At 35.1% G+C, this 19,629-nt stretch overlaps 2 protein-coding genes across 3 annotated transcripts in view; one reads left to right on the top strand and one right to left on the bottom strand.

Annotated features, from left to right (window-relative positions):
• Nucleotides 1-9,907, bottom strand: part of LOC149422998 (uncharacterized) — a 136,138-nt gene extending 126,231 nt beyond the window's left edge. Inside the window, exons 1-2 of one of the 2 annotated variants that reach the window (XM_089632411.1) lie at nucleotides 5,932-9,907; nucleotides 4,792-5,383 (exon numbers count right to left, since the gene is read on the bottom strand). In XM_089632411.1, coding sequence (XP_089488537.1) covers nucleotides 5,993-9,148 — 3,156 coding nt within the window. In that variant the 5' untranslated portion in view covers nucleotides 9,149-9,907 and the 3' untranslated portion in view covers nucleotides 4,792-5,383; nucleotides 5,932-5,992. Of the gene's footprint in view, nucleotides 1-4,791; nucleotides 5,384-5,931 lie in introns of those variants that run through there. The other variant, XM_089632413.1, reaches the window with a different exon arrangement.
• The window catches only part of timeout (circadian regulator timeout), a 471,418-nt gene that overhangs the window by 138,108 nt on the left and 313,681 nt on the right, over nucleotides 1-19,629 (top strand). The window lies entirely within an intron of this gene.

The raw sequence follows: 19,629 nt of genomic DNA, 5'->3' as shown, positions 1-19,629 counted from the left end.
GATTCGAGGGGGGGGATTTTTCATTTAACACAGCGTGGGTAGTACCATACGAGCGCGCAAATATTTGCAAGAATCATAACTGTTCATGGAGACGGCTGCACCGCCGTACAAACATTGCATTCTCGGGCTGGAGGGAGCTTTAATATTATATGAGCGAGGGCGGCAGTTCCCGTCCTCCTGGTTGATTGAAGTGTAGATCGTATCTTCAACTCAATCCGGTTTGAAGCTCAAAGTGCCAAGAGTGATGCCCAGAACATCGAGCTTCAATGGCCGGAACGCCGCTACACCCACCATCTCTTACTATTTCTGCAATCCCGGCAGATTTATCTACTTTTTTTTCGTTTGTTTTTCGTGTAGGAAAAATAGCTGAAACTAAATGGTTTTACTCGGAAAGCTGCCGCCTCATAGATATTCGATGGTGCTTTGCATCCAAAAGCGTCGGTTGCGATGTGGAAGGTTGCTCCGTTGCAAAGTATGCAGACAGTACAATATCTAGAATAAGGTTCCATGATAACTCAACACAGTGACTATTCAACACACTTTTAAAAAGTGATATAAAGTCATTAATAACGATGAAATTTTTAAAAATTTAAACCTAACCTAACCTAACCTACTTAACCCAGTTAAAAAAGTTTTTGTTTCATCACTTTCCATGACTTTATATAACTTTTTGAAGATGTGATGAATTATCATTTTGATGATTTATCCGGTCACCCTAGAATATACATTTTAATTTTGAAGAAGAAGTATGTTTTTTGAAGCAGTAAAAACTCTCGGACGGTGAGCTGAAATTTGCATAAGTTATTTTATGTGGATTTTGGCAGTCATCAATTTTCATTCTCATCTTCATAATAATTTTCAATCTTAGAGATGCTATAAACATCCTGATATTCATCGTGATGAGTGATAATTGCGTACTATTTGATGTAATATTTTAATTTTTGCTGACTGATTATCCCTACTTTTTTTATTTTATTTTTTTTTTTTTATTATTTTTTTTTTTTATATTTGCATATATACAGGGTGTATCGGCACGTACCCGACAAACTTTAACCAGCTATTCCTTCAAGCATATTTGGAGTAAAAAATCTTATGTGCACTTTGCTGTCCGGTAACGTTTTTTTTAATAAAAAATGTAATATTCATATTTTCACCACATGTCACCACTGTTTTATCCTATGTCAAAGTTTGAAAACCCATCTGGCAAATATTTTATTCGAATTCCGTTGAATAATGCACGTGTGTACCTATATTGGCGCACTTCTACAGTCACAACGAAATGGCACGGCACCATTCGTCGCATTTTTAACTATTATTATTTAGTGTGTGCGAAAGAGCGAAGACGCTTTTTGACATACTTGCTTATAACAGCTGTTGAACACGAAACGCAATGCCAATGACAGTGATGTAGTGTGGAAATTTTAAATTTTTTTGTTTTTAATTGAAAAAAAAATGCTACCGGACAGCAAAGTGCCCATAACATTTTTTACTCCAAATGTGCTAAGGAATAGCTGGTTAAAGTTTGTCGGGTTAGTGCCGATACATCCTGTATAGCGCAGAGGTAGCGGATGTATTTAACTGCACGGAACGTAGGCTATAATAATATATCAAATCTCTTCAATAAATATTCATGTATTAGGTAAATTGTTACTGAGGTACTTTCTTTGTTTATTAATTCTTAAACAATTACTCTTTTTTCGCTGTTATAATAATAGGTATATACCCAAATATTACGTTAAAGCGCAGCTCATAGAACTTTGGTAAAATCCCATTTGAGCGTATAAAAATTAATTATTAAACAATACAATTTAGGTTGTATGCGTAACTGTGATATGAGTATGTAATATTCTGACATTCAAAAATACATAGATAATTCTTATTTACCGTAAATATACTGAATTTATGCCGCCATTCCTTAAATATGGGAAGTGTAATATAGTTGCCTACCATGCGGTTGATCGGGGTTCGATTCTTGAGAAATAATAGAAATTGTTTTTTTAAGTTTTTTCACACTGTTCTGCGCCAGTAAGTTATAACATATTTTTCCTTTGTGAGTAGTCAGTCCGTGAGAACGTTAACAAAATTATAACCAACAGATGAATTATAACCAAAAGATGTATAGAAGAAATCACCAAATTAAAAACAATTTTTCAAACCCAAATAAGCGATTAAGTAGGTACCTGCTTAAAATATATTTAGTTTTGTAGGTGATTTTTAAAAAATGGAACCATGCGAGTTAGCCAACATGCCGTGATTTTGCACAGACAACTAATAAATACATTATGAAATGCACCTGTCGTCATGCAATCACATTCTCATCAGTCGTCGATAGCAGAGCTTCTCTATGATACTCGTTAGTTCCCAAGAGTGCAGCCTATGATAAGTTTCAGCATTCCCTTTCATCTCTTCTACTCGTTCATATCGCAAGTACGTCACTTCATTAGCATCCTTGTGTACCAAGCCAGTACAAAACACTCATGAATAAATCTTGCAAATCCTGGGGTAGATAGTTTAGATAGTTTGCTATAGGTCGTGCAATTATTGTTGATGCGACACCACGTATTTAGAATTGTAATGTTGCTTGTGTATATATATATATTTTATGTATTTGAAAAACCATCGCATAGAAATAAGCATTTTGTCCTGCTTTCGCCTACTTGGTGTAAGACAAGTTTAAACGTTACTGAATTTAAATCGGAGGGTTTTTGAAAAGTTTCCCCCGCAGCGTGGTAATTTTATTTGATTAAAAATTAACTTTTTGTCGAATATAAGTTTTGAAGTTGGATAACAAGTTTGGAACATGCTAGATGCAAGTAGGGGTAATGCATTTGTGAAACAGAGAAAAGGAGGGAGAGGAGGTGATCATAGAAACATTTTTCGCCAACTTCAAAGACGGAAGCGTTGGGTGCAGTGGGGGAGGGGTTAAATTGACACGCTAATTCCTCGCAGAACAAGTGTTAGATAAATTAGCAATAGATGGCGCTACTTAAACTTACTTTGTTACTACACTATGTTGTGAATTGTAGTAACAAAGGATATAATCAACATCTTATTTATATAATAATATTTTACAAGCCGGGCGACGTACATTATATAGTAAACATCTGTTTTAATGTTTATTTTATTTATTGGTGTAATTATGACTGGGGCAACTGGCGGAATTATATCAACATGGCGTATCGACCCTTTTGAAATAACAATGTTCTATCCGACAAGCCAATGCTGTGCGATTATGACCTCTAAAGTAATTTTCTACAAAACCCTTTACTAACGCATAACATTGCTGTATCTTTTTCTTCAACAGAGTCTGCTTCGGCGAAACGCGTCAAAAACACGTGGCATGAAAAATCATGAGTGATTTATTATTATTTAAAAAAAACAATAGTATAAATGCTTTCAAGTGAAAAGTAATGCCATCCCTAGTTTTTAACTTTCTTCCTGTGTGGTTTTTACTAAAATTCGAACCGCATTTCACCGTTTAACTCCTCCAGCCAATTTTGTTAACAATCAGCTATTTATCACCCGTAGAGACGATTGTTCGCTTTTCGGAACAGTTCAGATGGTCTCATGGAAATCGTTGTGTCTCCCTTACCGTCATAGTGAGAAATATGAACTAAACGGTGTTAGAAAGAGAAAATATCAAGCTTTTTTTTTAAACATAGAAGTTCACCACAGAATAATTCAAATATACACTTCTGAAACCAAAAGTCTTTGAAACCAAACGTACCAGCCGCAATTTGAAAAAAATCATGAAACTTTGTGAATTTGATTTCAAAACATGACTTTTCTCTACTTTCTATAAATAAAATATGTAATATATTTATAAACCTTCCAGAAGAAATAAATGATAGTGAAAAACTCTATTATTTAAATCCATTGCGTATTTTAGAAGAACTAAGCTCACAGACGCGGATAGCGACTTTATTTTATACTATTTAGAGATGTTTCAATCGTCCCTTGTTCTTCTAAAATTGAATATATTTGACATGTTTCGGTCGTGCCTTGTTCTCCTAAAATTTCAATATATTTGTCGTATTTCGGTCATGCCTTGTTCTGCTAAAATTTTAATATACAGTGTGTCCGGGAGTGTGGGAGGCGATTCTACATGATGTTAGAAGTAAAAAAGATAAATAATTTTTTTCATAATTCAAATGTTGATTTTCTCATTGAAGAAAATTTACTATCCCATACAAATAATTCATCTTTTTTACCCAAAAACTACCTTAAAACATAAGAATTTAGAAATAAGTTATTTATCTTTTTTAATTCTAAAATCACGTAGAATCACCTCCGAAGTTAGCGCACTTTACCCCCGGACACCCTGTATTATTGTAAAGTTTCTAACCATTCACTTGATTTTCAATTCCATTTCATACCCCTTATATTGTTAAATATTTAGAATGCAATAAGGTCTTTCGGGTTTCTTCAGTCTGTGCCTTTATGTATTTACCCAGTGTATTTCAGTTTCAGCAGGTTTCATCTCACGTAGTGTGTTTTTTGCTCTTGAATGGTTTTAGGGATTTCAATGAAATACGTTTTTCTATTTCAATCAAAATCATACACTTTATTTGGCAATTTCGTAATTATAGATACAACATATTATTTTCATATAAATATATATTTATTAATCACTTCTACAGTTATTATTTTACAGGACCACTCGATCCTTCAAAAGATTTTATTTACACAAAGAAAAACTTTTTACAAAAAAGAAACATAGTTTTCACTCGTTAATTTTACACTTTAATAGAAATGTATGTTTTTTATTTATTGAAAAAAAAAGTCCTTTTAAATCACATTATTGCGCATTTCACGATTTTATTATATGGATCTTTCTAAATATTTTACTGATAATTAAATTAAGTAACCTAAACATAATGTATTGTATTGTTTTTTCTATTAGTTTTACAAATTATTCATTAATGTACATTTAATTTGATTGTATTTTTTAAATCTTTATTGTTTTATTTTCGTATTTGATCGGTGTTGATTTTACGCATGGTTGTCTTAGTTTAAACAATTTTCCAGTCAATCAAAATAATAATTATCTCTCTCTTAGAAACAATTCCAATTAACAAATTGTTTGGTAACAGAATTAGGTCATACAAATTGGATCATATTAATTTTAAGTAATTTACACATTCCTTATTCGATAGTTATTTACAGGCTACAAATTAACCATTTCGTAAAAAATATAACTTGCGATTTTACCATGCCTTTCAAAATGTACACGCTATGTTAGTTGATTTATTTGGTTTTACACATATTCACAAACGCTATAAATGTTTTTTTATTCGAGAGTTCATTGTTGTTCTTCCTTTGTGGCACTATTCATATGATGCTTTTGTCTGGGTTTTTTCAGTTTTGCGTGAGATTCTGGGCACTGAAAAAAAACAAGGGAAATTCTACTTTTTTCTCAACAACTTTTTTTTGTGTACAAAGTGATGCCGGGTGCCAAAACTAATAATGAATTTTATTTAGGATGTTCTACAAACATTTTTCGCCATACTTCAGAGCTTTTGATATTCCGTAGCACCGTAAAAGTGTCCTTTGCCCCTTAAGGTGCTACTCCCCAAGGGGCAAAGTCAGAGGTGGCAAGTAAGCAACGTAGTATGCAAAAATTTGTTTGTAAATAGCTTAAAAATAATTTCCGTTAAGTGGTAATTGCAGTGAAAGAAATGGCATTGGTGAAAATTCCATTACATTTTTATAAGTTCCAGTGATAAATAATGTAACTACAAATACAACATAATGTAATGTAATTGAAAACCCCTCAGTAATTTTCCAAATGTTTTAAAATAGAAAAAAATGGGTTTTTGGAATGAGGTAAAGCTACCCCCTTAGGTGTAAAGTGAGGACTTTAACCAGTATTCAACATTGGACAATTTTATAAAAACAACTTCGATATAAATATGTAGAGATTTAACTTACATGCTCGTTATGTGAGGGAGTCGTACTCGATATCGGCCACGTGCTCCCCCGTTCTTAGATGTCACCAGAGCTCGCCGACCGCTGTGATGGTCTGCACCTCCATCATCTCAGGATGCGTGATTTGTCGCCGGAGCGTGCGGGGGCGGCGCCTCACGAGGCAGGCCCCCGCCAGCGCGGCGCACGCGGCCCCGCACACCCCTACCAGAGCACTCAGCCCTAACCCAGGCTGACCGCCACTTGCCTCAGCCCTAAACCTCGAGGTCTGAAATTCAGACGCGTTCTCACCCCCCTGCTCTTCAAACTTAGATTCATAAATCACCTTATCTTTCTCGTATAATTCTTTGATCTTTGTATTGATGCTTGCTCCATTTCTCTTAGTTTCCCTGTTGTTGGTGTTTAACTCGCTGGAATTAGAAGTTTTCACTTCCAAATTAGCCTGCTTTGTCTCCGCTGCGACTATTTTCCGAGCTGATGTTTCGTCATTTGACGTGGTATCCAGAAGCGTCGGGTCGTGTAAATTGTGTTGATATAAATTGCCATGTTCCGGAGTGAGCGGGTCCGGTGATTCAATTACTCGAGTTTGGTTGGCGAGTTGTCGAGTTTTAATCGCAGTTTCATTCGCTCCCGTGTCTTTCGCGCCAAACATTTGAGTCGCGTTGAATTGCTCGTTTGGTCTCGACACGAATTTGGATTTCTTCGGTTTTGCGTTAATGCTCGACTTGTCGTTTTCATTTTTCCGATAAATAAATCTCTCAGTTTTAATATTCTTATTCTCAGAAGGCACCGACGCTATTTCCGGATGTTGTGAACATTTTGTTTTGTTTTCCGTGCCATTTGAATTTCCGGTTGTTATACACAGATAAACACTTTCGTGCTTTGTATCTGCTTTTGGCTGTTTGTTCCCGTCTATACTATTGTTCTGACTTTGTGACAGTTGGGAAAATATTTCAATTAGTTTACTTTTGCCAGATAGTTTTATGGTTGGATTCTTAACAGATATAAATTTATTTATTTTCTTTGATCTGTTATCTTTGACGTCTGATGTAATACGTCCATTCGTTATGTCAGTATTCAATAACTTTGGAATCTTTTTTTCCGATATCGTCAACCTAGGTTTGAAAGTCTTTTCTTTCTCTAAAGGTGTTTGTTTTTGCGTGTTCGACTTCTTCGGTATGTTAAAAATCATGTGATGTTGTTCATTATGCTCAAAATCAAGTAAACTCTTGATGTGATCATTCCTTTCCAATTGGCTGACGGATAAGTCTGGCTCTGGAGACATCAGGACCCTACTCGGAATTGGTTTAATCGTAGCGTTTATTTTATCATCCATCTTGTTTTCTACATGATTAATCTGTGTGTTATTTTCAGGGATATTCAAATGCGTTAGTATCTTCGTGGTACTTGTTACATTCATTGTTTGTTTTGTATTTTTTATGTATTCCAGATTCGGAGTTGACTGAGTAATTTTGTAGTTTAGAGGAATCGACGTCGTTAATTCATATTTTGTTTCATTTTTAATCACCGGTGGAAGATCAACTATAAATCTACCTGCCCACGAAGGCGGGGAAAAGCACTTCGTTAGCTTTAATTGATCGTCTAAATTATCTCTCATCCATTCTGCTAGCCAGTTCATTTCTGTGCAGTTTATAGTATTCCCGTCGAGTTTTAATATTTTCAACTGCGGCAAAAAATGTAAGAGATCAGACCGGATATTAGAAATATTGGAAAAACTCATGTCCAAGTATTGCAATCGCGACATGGCCGCCAGCGCTGCGGTGTCCGCCATTAGCTCGTTTGTGAGCCCCGGGCTGTGCTGCAAGTGCAAGCTCTCGATGCCTTCCGGTGACGGCACTGGGAAAGAGATGTCCTTCGCTGGAGGAGCTATAGCGACGAACGCTATTCTAAAGTCCTTTAAGGCTACAGGTCCGCCGAAAGTGTTTGGTGTCAAAGCTTTCAGAGGATTGTTCGAAACATCCAAAACTTCGAGAGAAATCATTTGGACGAACGAGTTTTCTTGAATGTAAGTTATCATGTTGTTTGAAAGCAAAAGTATTTTCAAACTGCCCAAAGTAGCGAAATCGGCAATTGTCAAGTTTTCTATCAAATTTGTATCGAGTGACAGGTATGATAACTTGTCGGGTAACATTTTTGGCACAAAGCGTAATTTATTTCTATTTAAATACAAACGAGATATCATTTCCAGTCGTCCGAGGGCGTCGTCTTCTACGTTCTCGATGATATTGTCCGCGAAGTCTAACATGTGCAGCAGAGGATATCCGTCGAGGTCGCCACAGCGCAAGGTGGATATGCGGTTTCCTGCGAGGCTGAGGTAGCGTACGGAGTGGGTGAGTGCCTCGGGAACCCTCCTCAGGCCGGTGCGCGAAGCGTCCACTTGTTGCAACCTTCGTCCGGTGCCCACGAATATCTGAGCGTCTGGCCGGAGCTGCGGGTTGTCCGCGAGCAGTAGCTTCGCCAGGTTGGGCAAGAACTGGAGGGTTCCAGGAGCGACGCTCGTCAGCTGGTTGTACGATATATCTAATTGCTGGAGCAGAAGAAGGCTCCCAAAACACTTTTCGGAGAGAGCTTCTAATCTGTTAGAGCTTAGATTCAATTGCTGCAGTGACACCAGCGGGAGAAAAATTGCGTCCATTAAATATGTGAGATTGTTCCTCGAAAGATCTAGATGCACGAGCTTACTCAGTCCAACAAAGGCGTAGACCGACATGTTTTCTATTCTATTAGATCCCAGATCAAGGAACACGATATTGTTCATTCGGTCGAACGTCCTGTTGTTTATATAACTCAAACGGTTTTGCGATAAATCTAAGTACGATAAATTCCCCGCTGCGAGCCCATCGTCTAATGTTTCTATGGAGTTGTTCGACATCACTAGCGACTGTATGGCGTAGTCATCGTTCACGTAGCTTTCTGGTATCTTTTCAATGAAACTGTCGGTGATTTGTAGCTTCTGTAGAGCAAACTTGAGTCCTTGTTTGTCGGGAGGTAAAGGGCGATGCAGGCGCAGCAGGTAAAGGATGTCCTTGCAGCCAGATACGGCGAGGCTGAGCGTGTGGGGGGCCACTGTGAGGTAGTCCGTGGGGCAGCCCTTGCAGGTGAGGCTGAGAGCGGCAGGCGGGCAGGAGCAGGGCGGTGGACAAGGCGAGGCGAGCCCCAGCACCAAGCCTCCGACCCACAGGACCCACAGACGTGAAGTCATCGTCCTTCTGCGACTTCCTCGCTTTACTCAATCACATCATAATCTGGCACAAATCTTCTACGCTACCTCCGAAAGTTTTAACTTTCATTTCACTCGAGAAAATTTTCCAATCCGAAACCGAATCAACAATTTATTTAAACTATTATTTCCATGATGTAAACTCAGTCAAATTAACGGGAACTGTTTTTTCTGTTTGTTTATATAATAAATCCATGTCAAAAGGTAACTTTGTTTTTAACTTATTTTGATTAAATAATGCAGTCTCATAAGTTCTTATTTACTTACTGGAACCAACATAAAAATGACTTCTTTTTGATTTATATATGTATACAATGTTCTTCCTGAAGTATAAACACTTCAAAACTGACACGAGAGGAGTTATATGAATTCTGCCACGGTCACGGTATAATCAATTCAAGAGTCGTGGAATTCCCTAATTGGCTGGAGATTACCTTATTTTCTCCACTCGATCATCCGTGAGCTGTCTTCCGTCTCATTTGACTACCGACCGAAGGAAATTCCTCTTCCGCTAATATCCATCGACACCCAGTTTCTCACTCTAATTTATAATCTATCGATGGCATCTCCACAACACGATAAAACCGAGAATCCACGAGAACACAATGATTTATACGGCGCGTGTGCCTCGTTTTCCGCCGGATGAGTCGGAAAAATCAAACGGTGTGTTTTGGAAAACCGAAAATCTAAATACGCGTAAACAAATGTCCGATGGATGGTTCATTCGAAGCGCGTGGTGTCAGCTCGGAGTTCGAGCGGCTACTGAGGGTAATGATGGTTGGTTAGAGGGTGGAGGGTTGAGGGTTGAGCGTTGGCGGCGGGGGGCGGTGAGGCAGGGGGGGGACGAAGGCGCCGGCGCCCTGCATCGGCCCACCGTGTCACGTCTGGGCCCGGAGGAGAAAATTCGATAATGCAAGGAATTCTTCAGTTTTTTTGCAGTCCGCATACTTAAATACAGGGAAGCTCGATCAAAGGTCGAAAGGGTAGCTGCGTTCTTTTAGTCCCCATTCATTTAATTTAAATACGAATTCCACAACGAAAGTATTATAAAAATTCCGTTTCAAAATAATCACATGTCCTTACACAAAGTTCTTTACCGTAAATTACTACTAAGTTAATTAGTTGTTATGATTACAAAACTGAGTTCAGTTTACTTATTTTTAACGAACCGGTTTCACGCCGCTATAGGTATCTGCAGAAAAATACTGCTTCAAATGTAACAGTTTAAAGATGTGTTTTAAACTGTCTGACGATGCCCGTAGCTGGGGGAAACCGGTCCGGACAAAAATAAAAAAGCTGATAAAATTTATAAAGCTAACTTACTAAAATTGAAATCACGGTGAAATTCCATCGTGAATAGTAAATTATTTATTTCGACTCCTTTTTGGATTTTTTTAACCATTGTTTTAATAATGCATAATGTAATATCTATCATTAGAGATGTGGAAGAGAAAGTTGGGGAAGTACCTGGCTATTTAGGTCTGGTCACCAAACACAGCCAAAGCCATTTCAAGGAACGTTTCAATTCTCAATGGTGGTCTTACAACGAGGCGATACTGAGGGTCGAGAATGAACGAAATTTTGAGGCAATGTATTGTTGAATGAGCTGTTAATACACTTATGGAGCTTAGGCACAGCTAAGTGAAACCGGTAGGCTACAATACTACAAATATAGTAGTTGGAGTAATGCAAAGTGATGTATTTAAATAAAACATTAGATTAGACCAATCGGATTACATGTATCTTTTACTAGAATAAGTTTAAAATAACTTAGTTTTAATTAGGGTGCATATAATTCTCATGACATGTATTGTGATTTATGGTGATACCTATTTATTAAACAATTTAAACACATTTTTATAATATGCTGAGAAGGCTTTCATAATACTTAGATCATTTTTTGTAGCAAATTTCGTAAAAATGCGTTGAAAACTTTTTTTTATTATACCGCTTGAATTTGTGCTTATTTCATGATCGTTGTTTCGAAGTAAACTTACACCTAGAGTTTCAATTGGGTTTCTTTTTGTTTTTGTTTGAGTAGGTACTTAATATTATTACGTTGGCACAATATAGAGAACAAAATAGAATGGTTAGACTTTTGCAAGCAAAGCGTAGTCTCTAGTTTCTCTAACATCTGATTAAGTTAACCATCGAAAGTTATTATTCATATCCTTAATTTTAATTTTGGCTATCCTTGGAATTCTTCAGCACGTACCAGAAACTTTCTTTGCAAGGCCGACTACAGTACATATTTTGAAGTGTCATGTGATCAAGTCAGTTCCATCGAGCAACGATAGTTTGCAAATAGTTGCGATTGTTGTTGATACTAATTTTTTCTGCAGATTTGTGTTTTGTTTTACCGCAAGCTTATTATAAAGAGGTATTAGACTTTTATCTATGAAGCTTACTTAACAACAGCCCTGACTTCGTGGAGGTCGCGCGCCCAGGCCTGCACTGGGCCTCCTTCTTTTATCAGTGACTAAGTACAAAAGCTATTAGAGTAGATGTCTTCCATCAATCTTTCCTGCTTATATCGCTCTTCATGATGTGATCAAGTTATTCGACTTTACTAATTTTTATATGTAATACTTTGTTTACAATTTTTGGTCATTTGATGAAGAACTTTTGTTACTCTAACGGGCCTGGGAATTTTAAGAAAGGACAAAACTGCTTTTAAATTGTTTTGATATTATAATTCCTTTTTTTAAAATAATTATTTAAAATAAAACCATTTTTATTATTGTTTGCCTTCATAATTACTAGCAATAATAATTATATTTTTATTTTAAATAAACAAAAGCAATTATCCAAAATTCAAATTTCAAAGCTAACCTCTACCCCTCTATCTACCAAGCTCTGGTGTTCCACCCCCCTCTAATATTTTTCTCTCTCTTCTTATTGTTATCTCTTTATATTATTATTATGTGTGTGCATCTAGTTGACTAATTGTAAAATTATATACTAAAGTGATTTAAAACATTTTTTTAAAATTATCATGTCAAGCCACAGATATGTGCTTTGTTCAACAATTAAATAAATAATTTAAGAAAGAGCTCTTCAACGTAAAAATTTAATTCGTGTAGAGCTAGTAATTCAATCGATATTCAAATTGTCGCCCAACTGTTAACAATGTAGGTTTTGGGTCTTGTATTTATAAAATGCATTATTATTATTTATCTTTTATATGAAAATCACAATAAGTAACTAAATATTATGAAACAAATAATAGCTTAAAATATATAGATATCCATATAGATCAACAAACGCTGTTTCTGAAAACATAAGTTTTCTTATATGTAGTTACACGTAGAATTGATAAATCATAAATTAAAATCGAATAAAACCGTGAGACGCCCATACGCCATTGATGTACATACGCTCTGTGATTGGTCGGCGGGTTTTGACAGCACTTAAAACGCATCTCATGGGTTGGCCGACCGCGCGCATTAAGAATGCGGACAGTTTTGTGCTAAGTTTCCCTGCGTATGCTCGCTTACGCTACTGTGGTTTACGAATTATTTTTAAAAAAATCACGTTTTTTGAAAAACTTCAATATTTTGATTGGTTTTTTTTTTCATATCTACCCGAGTGGGATTGACATTATTGTAACCGACAAGGCCGAGTTACATATGACGTAATGCGTACACGCCGTCAGATTTCCATCGTCTTAGCGGGCTTCAAAAAATGCAAACTTCAAACAAAATAAAAACACTACTTACATTAACAATACAATTACTTATAAATAACTTACTTTAATTCCTTATTTAGTAAAATATGCAATCAGCCATTTTTCCGTGTGCCTACCATCCATTTTATGAAACCTTTTTTCCCCCTGACCCAGAAATACGTATAGATAATATATTTATTTTTTGAAAATCCTCGTAACAAGGTGAAACTGGTTACATCAAACATAAACAAGCTCTAGATAGTTTTATCGCCTCCTTGGTTATAGCAAGCTGTAAGTTACTTGCTGGAACTAATAATATACTCCCGGAGTGCAATCTTCGGTCAAGAAGACATCTCTGGAATTTCGGCTGTAACTTTATATCGATCGTGTGGTTTCCTTCTACTAAAGTGCTGTAGTTCATAAGTGATTTTAGTTCAAATTGTTTCCAGAACAATGCTTAACTTCTGTTAATAATTAGTATGTATCTACGTGTTTTAACAAGTGTAGCATGCTCTTTATATTGATATTATAAACCTCTTTATCTAGGGCTCTATTTAGTTTCTTATGTTATAAAATCGTTAACCTCATCTTATGTAATGATTTTCATTAATTAATACGCAAAATATTTTTTTCTATAAAGTTCAGAGATATTATAAAGCGCTGGCGGAAACCATAAATACTACATCAATTAAAAAATTCAAAATAGGTTTTAAGAACCACATTAAAGAAGGTAAAATTGAATTGTTTGTAAGTTATATAATTAACCTAACCTCATTGATGGTTGAATATTGATTGAAATGCCCATAGACATATGAATATTAGGTAGACCTGCCCTAAGTGATTAAAAGCGTATTATCCCCACTCCCCATACCGGTTCCATTGAGCCGGCTGGGCTCGCGTACGGCCTCAAGTGATATTTGAAAACGTGACGTCATCATTCTTGTGCGAACTATGGTCGAGGCATCATCGGTTCATTTTACGAAATAACACGGCAAAATGTTTACTTGTACTATGAAAACTGGTAAAAATAGATGCGAAAAAAGAGAATAAACCCAATTGTCGTATTACATTCCATATATAAGCATTATTTTATTTTATTTTAAGCATATTCACATCGTATAATATGAATCAGTTGTTACTATCACATCGAGAAACGTCTGGACGCGAAACACAAAGCTGGTTGGTTGCTGGGAAGTAAATTATGAACATTTATAAAAGTGTCTTAACTAAATACTCTGAAACTAACTACGACTCTGAATATAGAAGCTGCCTTACTTTGCCGAATTTGGACTTCGCAAATTTGTTCATAACGTGGCGAGTAATTTGCGCTCCCATGTAAAAATGTCTATTCATTCAAAGCAGATTTTACTTTTAAGAAGTAAATGGTGATATTATAATGCGAGATGCCTATTTACTGTCAGATTGATTTATTGACGAATCACAGTCATCTTCACTCCCTTCGTTCTTCAACAGTTGATTTTACCCCTCGCCTTTATCTTCTCGTCTATTAATTCCTATGTCTGTGGAAATGCCCAAAAACTAATATTTTATTTTAGAACTAATCCGCAGTACCTACACGTCTACCTGAATTCTATAATAACATAATTCATAAGTATTGCACACTGTGAGAATTTTTTAAATAAAATATTTCTAATCTTTTTTATTTGTTCATTCTTGTTCCTGTAAGTTTTCAACTCATTTGTATATGCTACGAAGGTTAAAATCTTTTTCGGATTTCAATGCTTTATCGTATACTGAAGATACATTTTGTTCTATATTTTAACAGTTTTCTCACAGAACCTGAATCGTCTTCATTATTTTGTCCCCGTTTCCCTTTTATTTCTTCTTATTTATCGTGTCAAAGGATTCTGCTTCTGGCTTCATTATAAACCGGAATGAATGTCTTTGATTATTCTACGATTGATCGAATCAAAATAATAAGTGGATTTGTGGGAATTCTATAAAGCGCAAAGCTTGATTCTCATTTCCGTATGTGGCTTTGGATATTCAGAAATATATTAGTAAAATAAGATATTTTGAACTTTCTTATTAACTTTTTATTTATTTTTATCTTCCCATGAAGATTTTCATTTACGTACTCGGAATGACCTTGTGACCAGCTCAAACGTGAGGCTTTATCGAAGCCACAGTTAAGTTTTCATCTTTAGTAAACTAATAAAAAAACTCAAGCCATTATTTGTACTACCACACTGACAGACCATTATACAATAATTCTATCTATTACAAAAAAATACATATGTAAACCAAAAAAAGAAATCACTCATAACGAAGACTGAAACAGATTGGGAAAACGTCAAATTGGAGTTAACAATGAATGACTGGACAAGCCTTCTGGAAAAAGATGATACTGATACTGCTTGGAGTTATTTTATATAAATTATACAGCACATTATTCTATCGAACACCAAAACCGTAGAAAAAAAGGTATCCAATAAAAATTTACACCTTAAACCTTGGATTAGTCAGAATATTATAAACTCAATCAGAAAAAGAGACGAACTGCACAGAAAAGTAAAAAAAATAACCCATTTGATGTCCACACACTTCGATTCTACAAAAGATATCGTAATACATGTATAAATGTAATACGTTATGCTAAAGAAACATTCTATAAAAACAAAATTGATGAATGTAATAATGATTCTCGTAAACTCTGGCAGATCATAAATGAAATTACTAATGCTAAAGCTTTGCATAACGACAAAAGCACTAAAGAGTTAAACATTGATGAGATTCCCACATCTTTTACAGAACATCCGGACAAGCTTCTTAACTTTATACACAACTATTTTTGTAATATTGGCTCTAACTTAGCAAATAAAACTAAACAAAATTCAATGGCTGTCGAAAAAACTTTGAGGCTTGACGATGTAAATAAAAAAAAACAGCTCAATATAGTCAATATAAAAAGTGATTAAATTATAAATATTATAGCCTCCCTTAATATAAATACGTCATCGGGAAATTAACTAATATCAAGCAAATCAATTAAATATCCAAAAAATGAAATAATCCACCCACTGACATTTTCTAAAACAGCCAGAGGGCAGCCGTCAGAGGACCTTAATCTCAAATTACATTCATGCCAAGGAATTTATCAAAAAAATCAAGGCTTATCATGCCTCTGTCCCACTATAGCACACTCCAAAAGCATCAAATATCTTGGAATTGAAATTGAAGATAATCTCCGTTGGAACTCACATATAGATGTAATTACAAAAAAACTAACCAGGTACATATACTTCTTTAGAAACATTCGCAATATCCTCAATATAAACGATATTAAAAAAAGTATACTATGCTTTGTGTCAATCACAAATAGAGTACGGAATAACTGGATGGGGGTCTGCCTTGAGCACTCACACAGAGCGGCTCAATATAGCACAAAAAGGAGTATTAAAGACTATACTGAAAGTTCCGCTTAGAACTCCGACAGAAGAAATATTCAAAAACTTCAATGTTTACAATGTACAGAAACTATATTCAAAAAATATTTTATTTAAACTGAAAAAAAAACATATCCGAATACTCCACTGCCCAACATAAATACACAACCAGGGCAAAAAGCGAAAATATCCTGATTACTCCCAGTTTGAACACATCCTTTGGACAGAGAAATAATAAATTCCATGCTATAAAATTGTTCAATGCTCTACCAAATGAAACCAAAAAAATAAATGAGTATATTTAAAACAAAAGTCAAAACATGGCTTAGAGATCAAAGTAATAATCAACTTACAAACATTATGAAGACAATGTAAAGACAATTCAAACGTAATACAAAAATTTAAGAAAAACTACAGGCCGCCTCAGAACAGGAAACCCTAGTGAGGAGGACTGTGAAAAAAATACAAAAAATATACTTATATTATACTTTAAACCTACATAATGTACAAATTTTGCTATTGATATTAATAAAAAAAAAAAAAAAAACTGACCTTAAAATCTGTCAATATCAAAATGTATTTTTCCCGCTTGTCTTAATATTGCTACGATCATACCAATATATAAACATGTTCCTAAAAATGATATATCAAACTATCCACCAATTTGTCTTTTAACTACACTATCGAAAATATTGGAAAAAGTTATAAAAAAACAAGTGCTTACATTTTTGGATTTTAATAAAATATTATCATCTACGCAGTATGGTTTTAGAGAAAACCTGAGTACTGGTGACGCTATAGCTAATGTAACAAATACAATCATTAGAAAAATGGATGACAGCAAAAAATGTTTAGCAGTTTTCATTGGTCTTCAAAAAGCTTTCGATACAATTGACCATGAAATACTGCATTTAAAACTAAAAAAAATGGAATAACCGAAACAACTCTAAACCTACTTAGAAGTTACTTAACTGGAGAGAACAATTTGTACAAATTGGTAAAAGAAGAAGCAAAACCCTACCAATTAAGTTAACTCCCTTACATTAAATGTTAATAAAACCAAATATCTAACTTTCTCCAAAAACAAAAGAGGACAACCAATGAATGAGCATACACTAAAATTACATGAATGTCAAAACAATTTTCCTCAATATATCTTGGGGTCGAAATTGACAATAAACTACACTGGGATTCTTCAGAAAATTACGAAACATTTTGTCAACTAGGGATTTAAAGAGAGTATACTATGCTTTATGCCACTCTATATTGGAATATGGAATAATAGGATTGGGCTCAGCAGCATCAAAACACGTTAAAAAACGGAAGGTAACTCAGAATTGCATCATAAAGACCATATTAAAAGTTCCCACAAGGACGTCAACAACAGAAAATTTTAAACAATTTGATGTTCCAAATATACAGAAAATCTATGCGAAAAACATTCTGGTACATCACCTCAAAAATGATTTACAGGCAAACACCTTACCTACTCATAAAACCAGAGCCAAACAAACAGAGATACTAAATATACCAAAGTGTAACTCTACCTTTGGACAAAGAAGCTCTGAATTTTAGCAGTAAATGTATATAACAAACTCCCACTTAGTATCAAACAATTCAAAACAAAAAATAAGTACATTAAGGACACTTAGCTTAAGGAACTACCGGATAAAGAACTTACTAGCATACTTAAAACATCGTCGTAGAATATGATTTAAGATTTTCACGGCCAAAAGTTTTTTTGTTATTTGTTTTTGGGGTATTATGCCGTGTTGCGCTAACTCCTTCTTTAGCCAACGTTTCGGACAGCATTGCAGTGTCCATCATCAGGGCAGATGTGTTATTTTATAATAATGTGTTATTTTATTATAATAACACATCTGCCCTGATGATGGACACTGCAATGCTGTCCGAAACGTTGGCTAAAGAAGGAGTTAGCGCAACACGGCATAATACCCCAAAAACAAATAACAAAAAAAATCGTCATAGAAGTTTATGGAAATCCTTACCCAAAACATGAAGTTGAATCATAGAAGTCGCTGAAAAACTTCCAAAAGTTTTTTGGAAGTCCCCTTAGTCCCCTTCAACACAGGATCTCCTAGTGAGGAGGACTACGTATATAATCAAAATCTCTGATACATATATATATTATGAATATACATATTTTTGTAAAAATGTAAAAAAATAAATTATATGGCTATTAAAAAAAAAGCGAATTGATACTTTAACTGTGAACACCCATTAAAAATAGCCTGTGCGCCCTACTGATTAGCTTGGTAGCCACCTCTTAGCCCCTAGATATCTTGGAAATAAAAAAAACTCTTGGTTCTATGTAAAAAATAATTAATTGTATGGGATTGCTGTGTTTTTTCTACCGGTATTTTAATGGAAGGTCCTCCGAAGGACTTGCACCATTGATTCCTCAGTCTGCAGATAATCACACAGTACTGCATGAGTACGGGACGATTTTTCGCTCGTTCTTTTCAATTGATCGGCTCTAGAGGGATTTATATACTGACTCTTTTCAAGATTCAGTTGTAGGTTACGCCTTCTTATCCTTAACAAGATCAGTCACACAGTGACAGTAGGTATACCCCAATATGGCCCTGCGAAAAGGTTACAGGGGCTCCTGTGTGAAGTTATAAATATATTTCTAGAAAGGCTTCTTCGCGAATATTTTTACTCGCGAATATTTGTTGAGTAAGCGTTATTTAAAAAAAGGCTAATAAATTTTCTTTATATCAGTTGGTAACCCACTTTTCTATCATCCAGGACTTTTTACGGTGTTTTCAGGGCTATCAGTAAAAAAAGTTCCTAAAACATTCACACTTGGCTAAGTAAAAAATTCTCTCTCCCTATAAATTATCCTTTTTTATATTGCAGTAGATAGTAAAACACCCATCGCCCTTCTCGAAGGGCAAGCATCTCATTAATTTTAATTACTCTCCATCACTAGTAGTGTGAGCAGGGGAACTTGTAGTAAATGCGAAGCTTTTCCGCTTATTTAGGGGCGAATTAGTTGTTAAGGGAAGACTTGCTTTATATTCTGCTCGACTACTGTTTGACAAGTGATGTTAGTACTAAGGTTAACCTAATGACAAGCCGAGCTTCCTCCCCTTTACGGCATTTTCTTATTTAGAATTTCAATCATTAGCTCATAGACAAATAATAAGAAATGGGGTGAAGGTAGCTAGCAGTAAGCACTGGAGAGAGTTTATAACTGGGGAAATTAAATGATATGGAAGGTTGTTTTGGAATTTTGGCGCAGTTTCCAACTTGTTAAAATGATTGATTACTCAGACACGTATTACTTGTTATGTTTAAAGTAAATATTCGTTTTACTTGCTAGTAGTATGTAGAAATATTGAATTTTTTAGATTTATAAATAA

The sequence above is a fragment of the Hesperophylax consimilis genome, chromosome 6 (assembly GCF_061612785.1).
Source record: "Hesperophylax consimilis isolate HC1 chromosome 6, BYU_Hcon_1.0, whole genome shotgun sequence".
Lineage (NCBI taxonomy): Eukaryota > Metazoa > Arthropoda > Insecta > Trichoptera > Limnephilidae > Hesperophylax > Hesperophylax consimilis.
The sequence above is the reverse complement of the archived record's forward strand: the minus strand, read 5'-3'. Positions and strand labels throughout refer to the sequence as shown.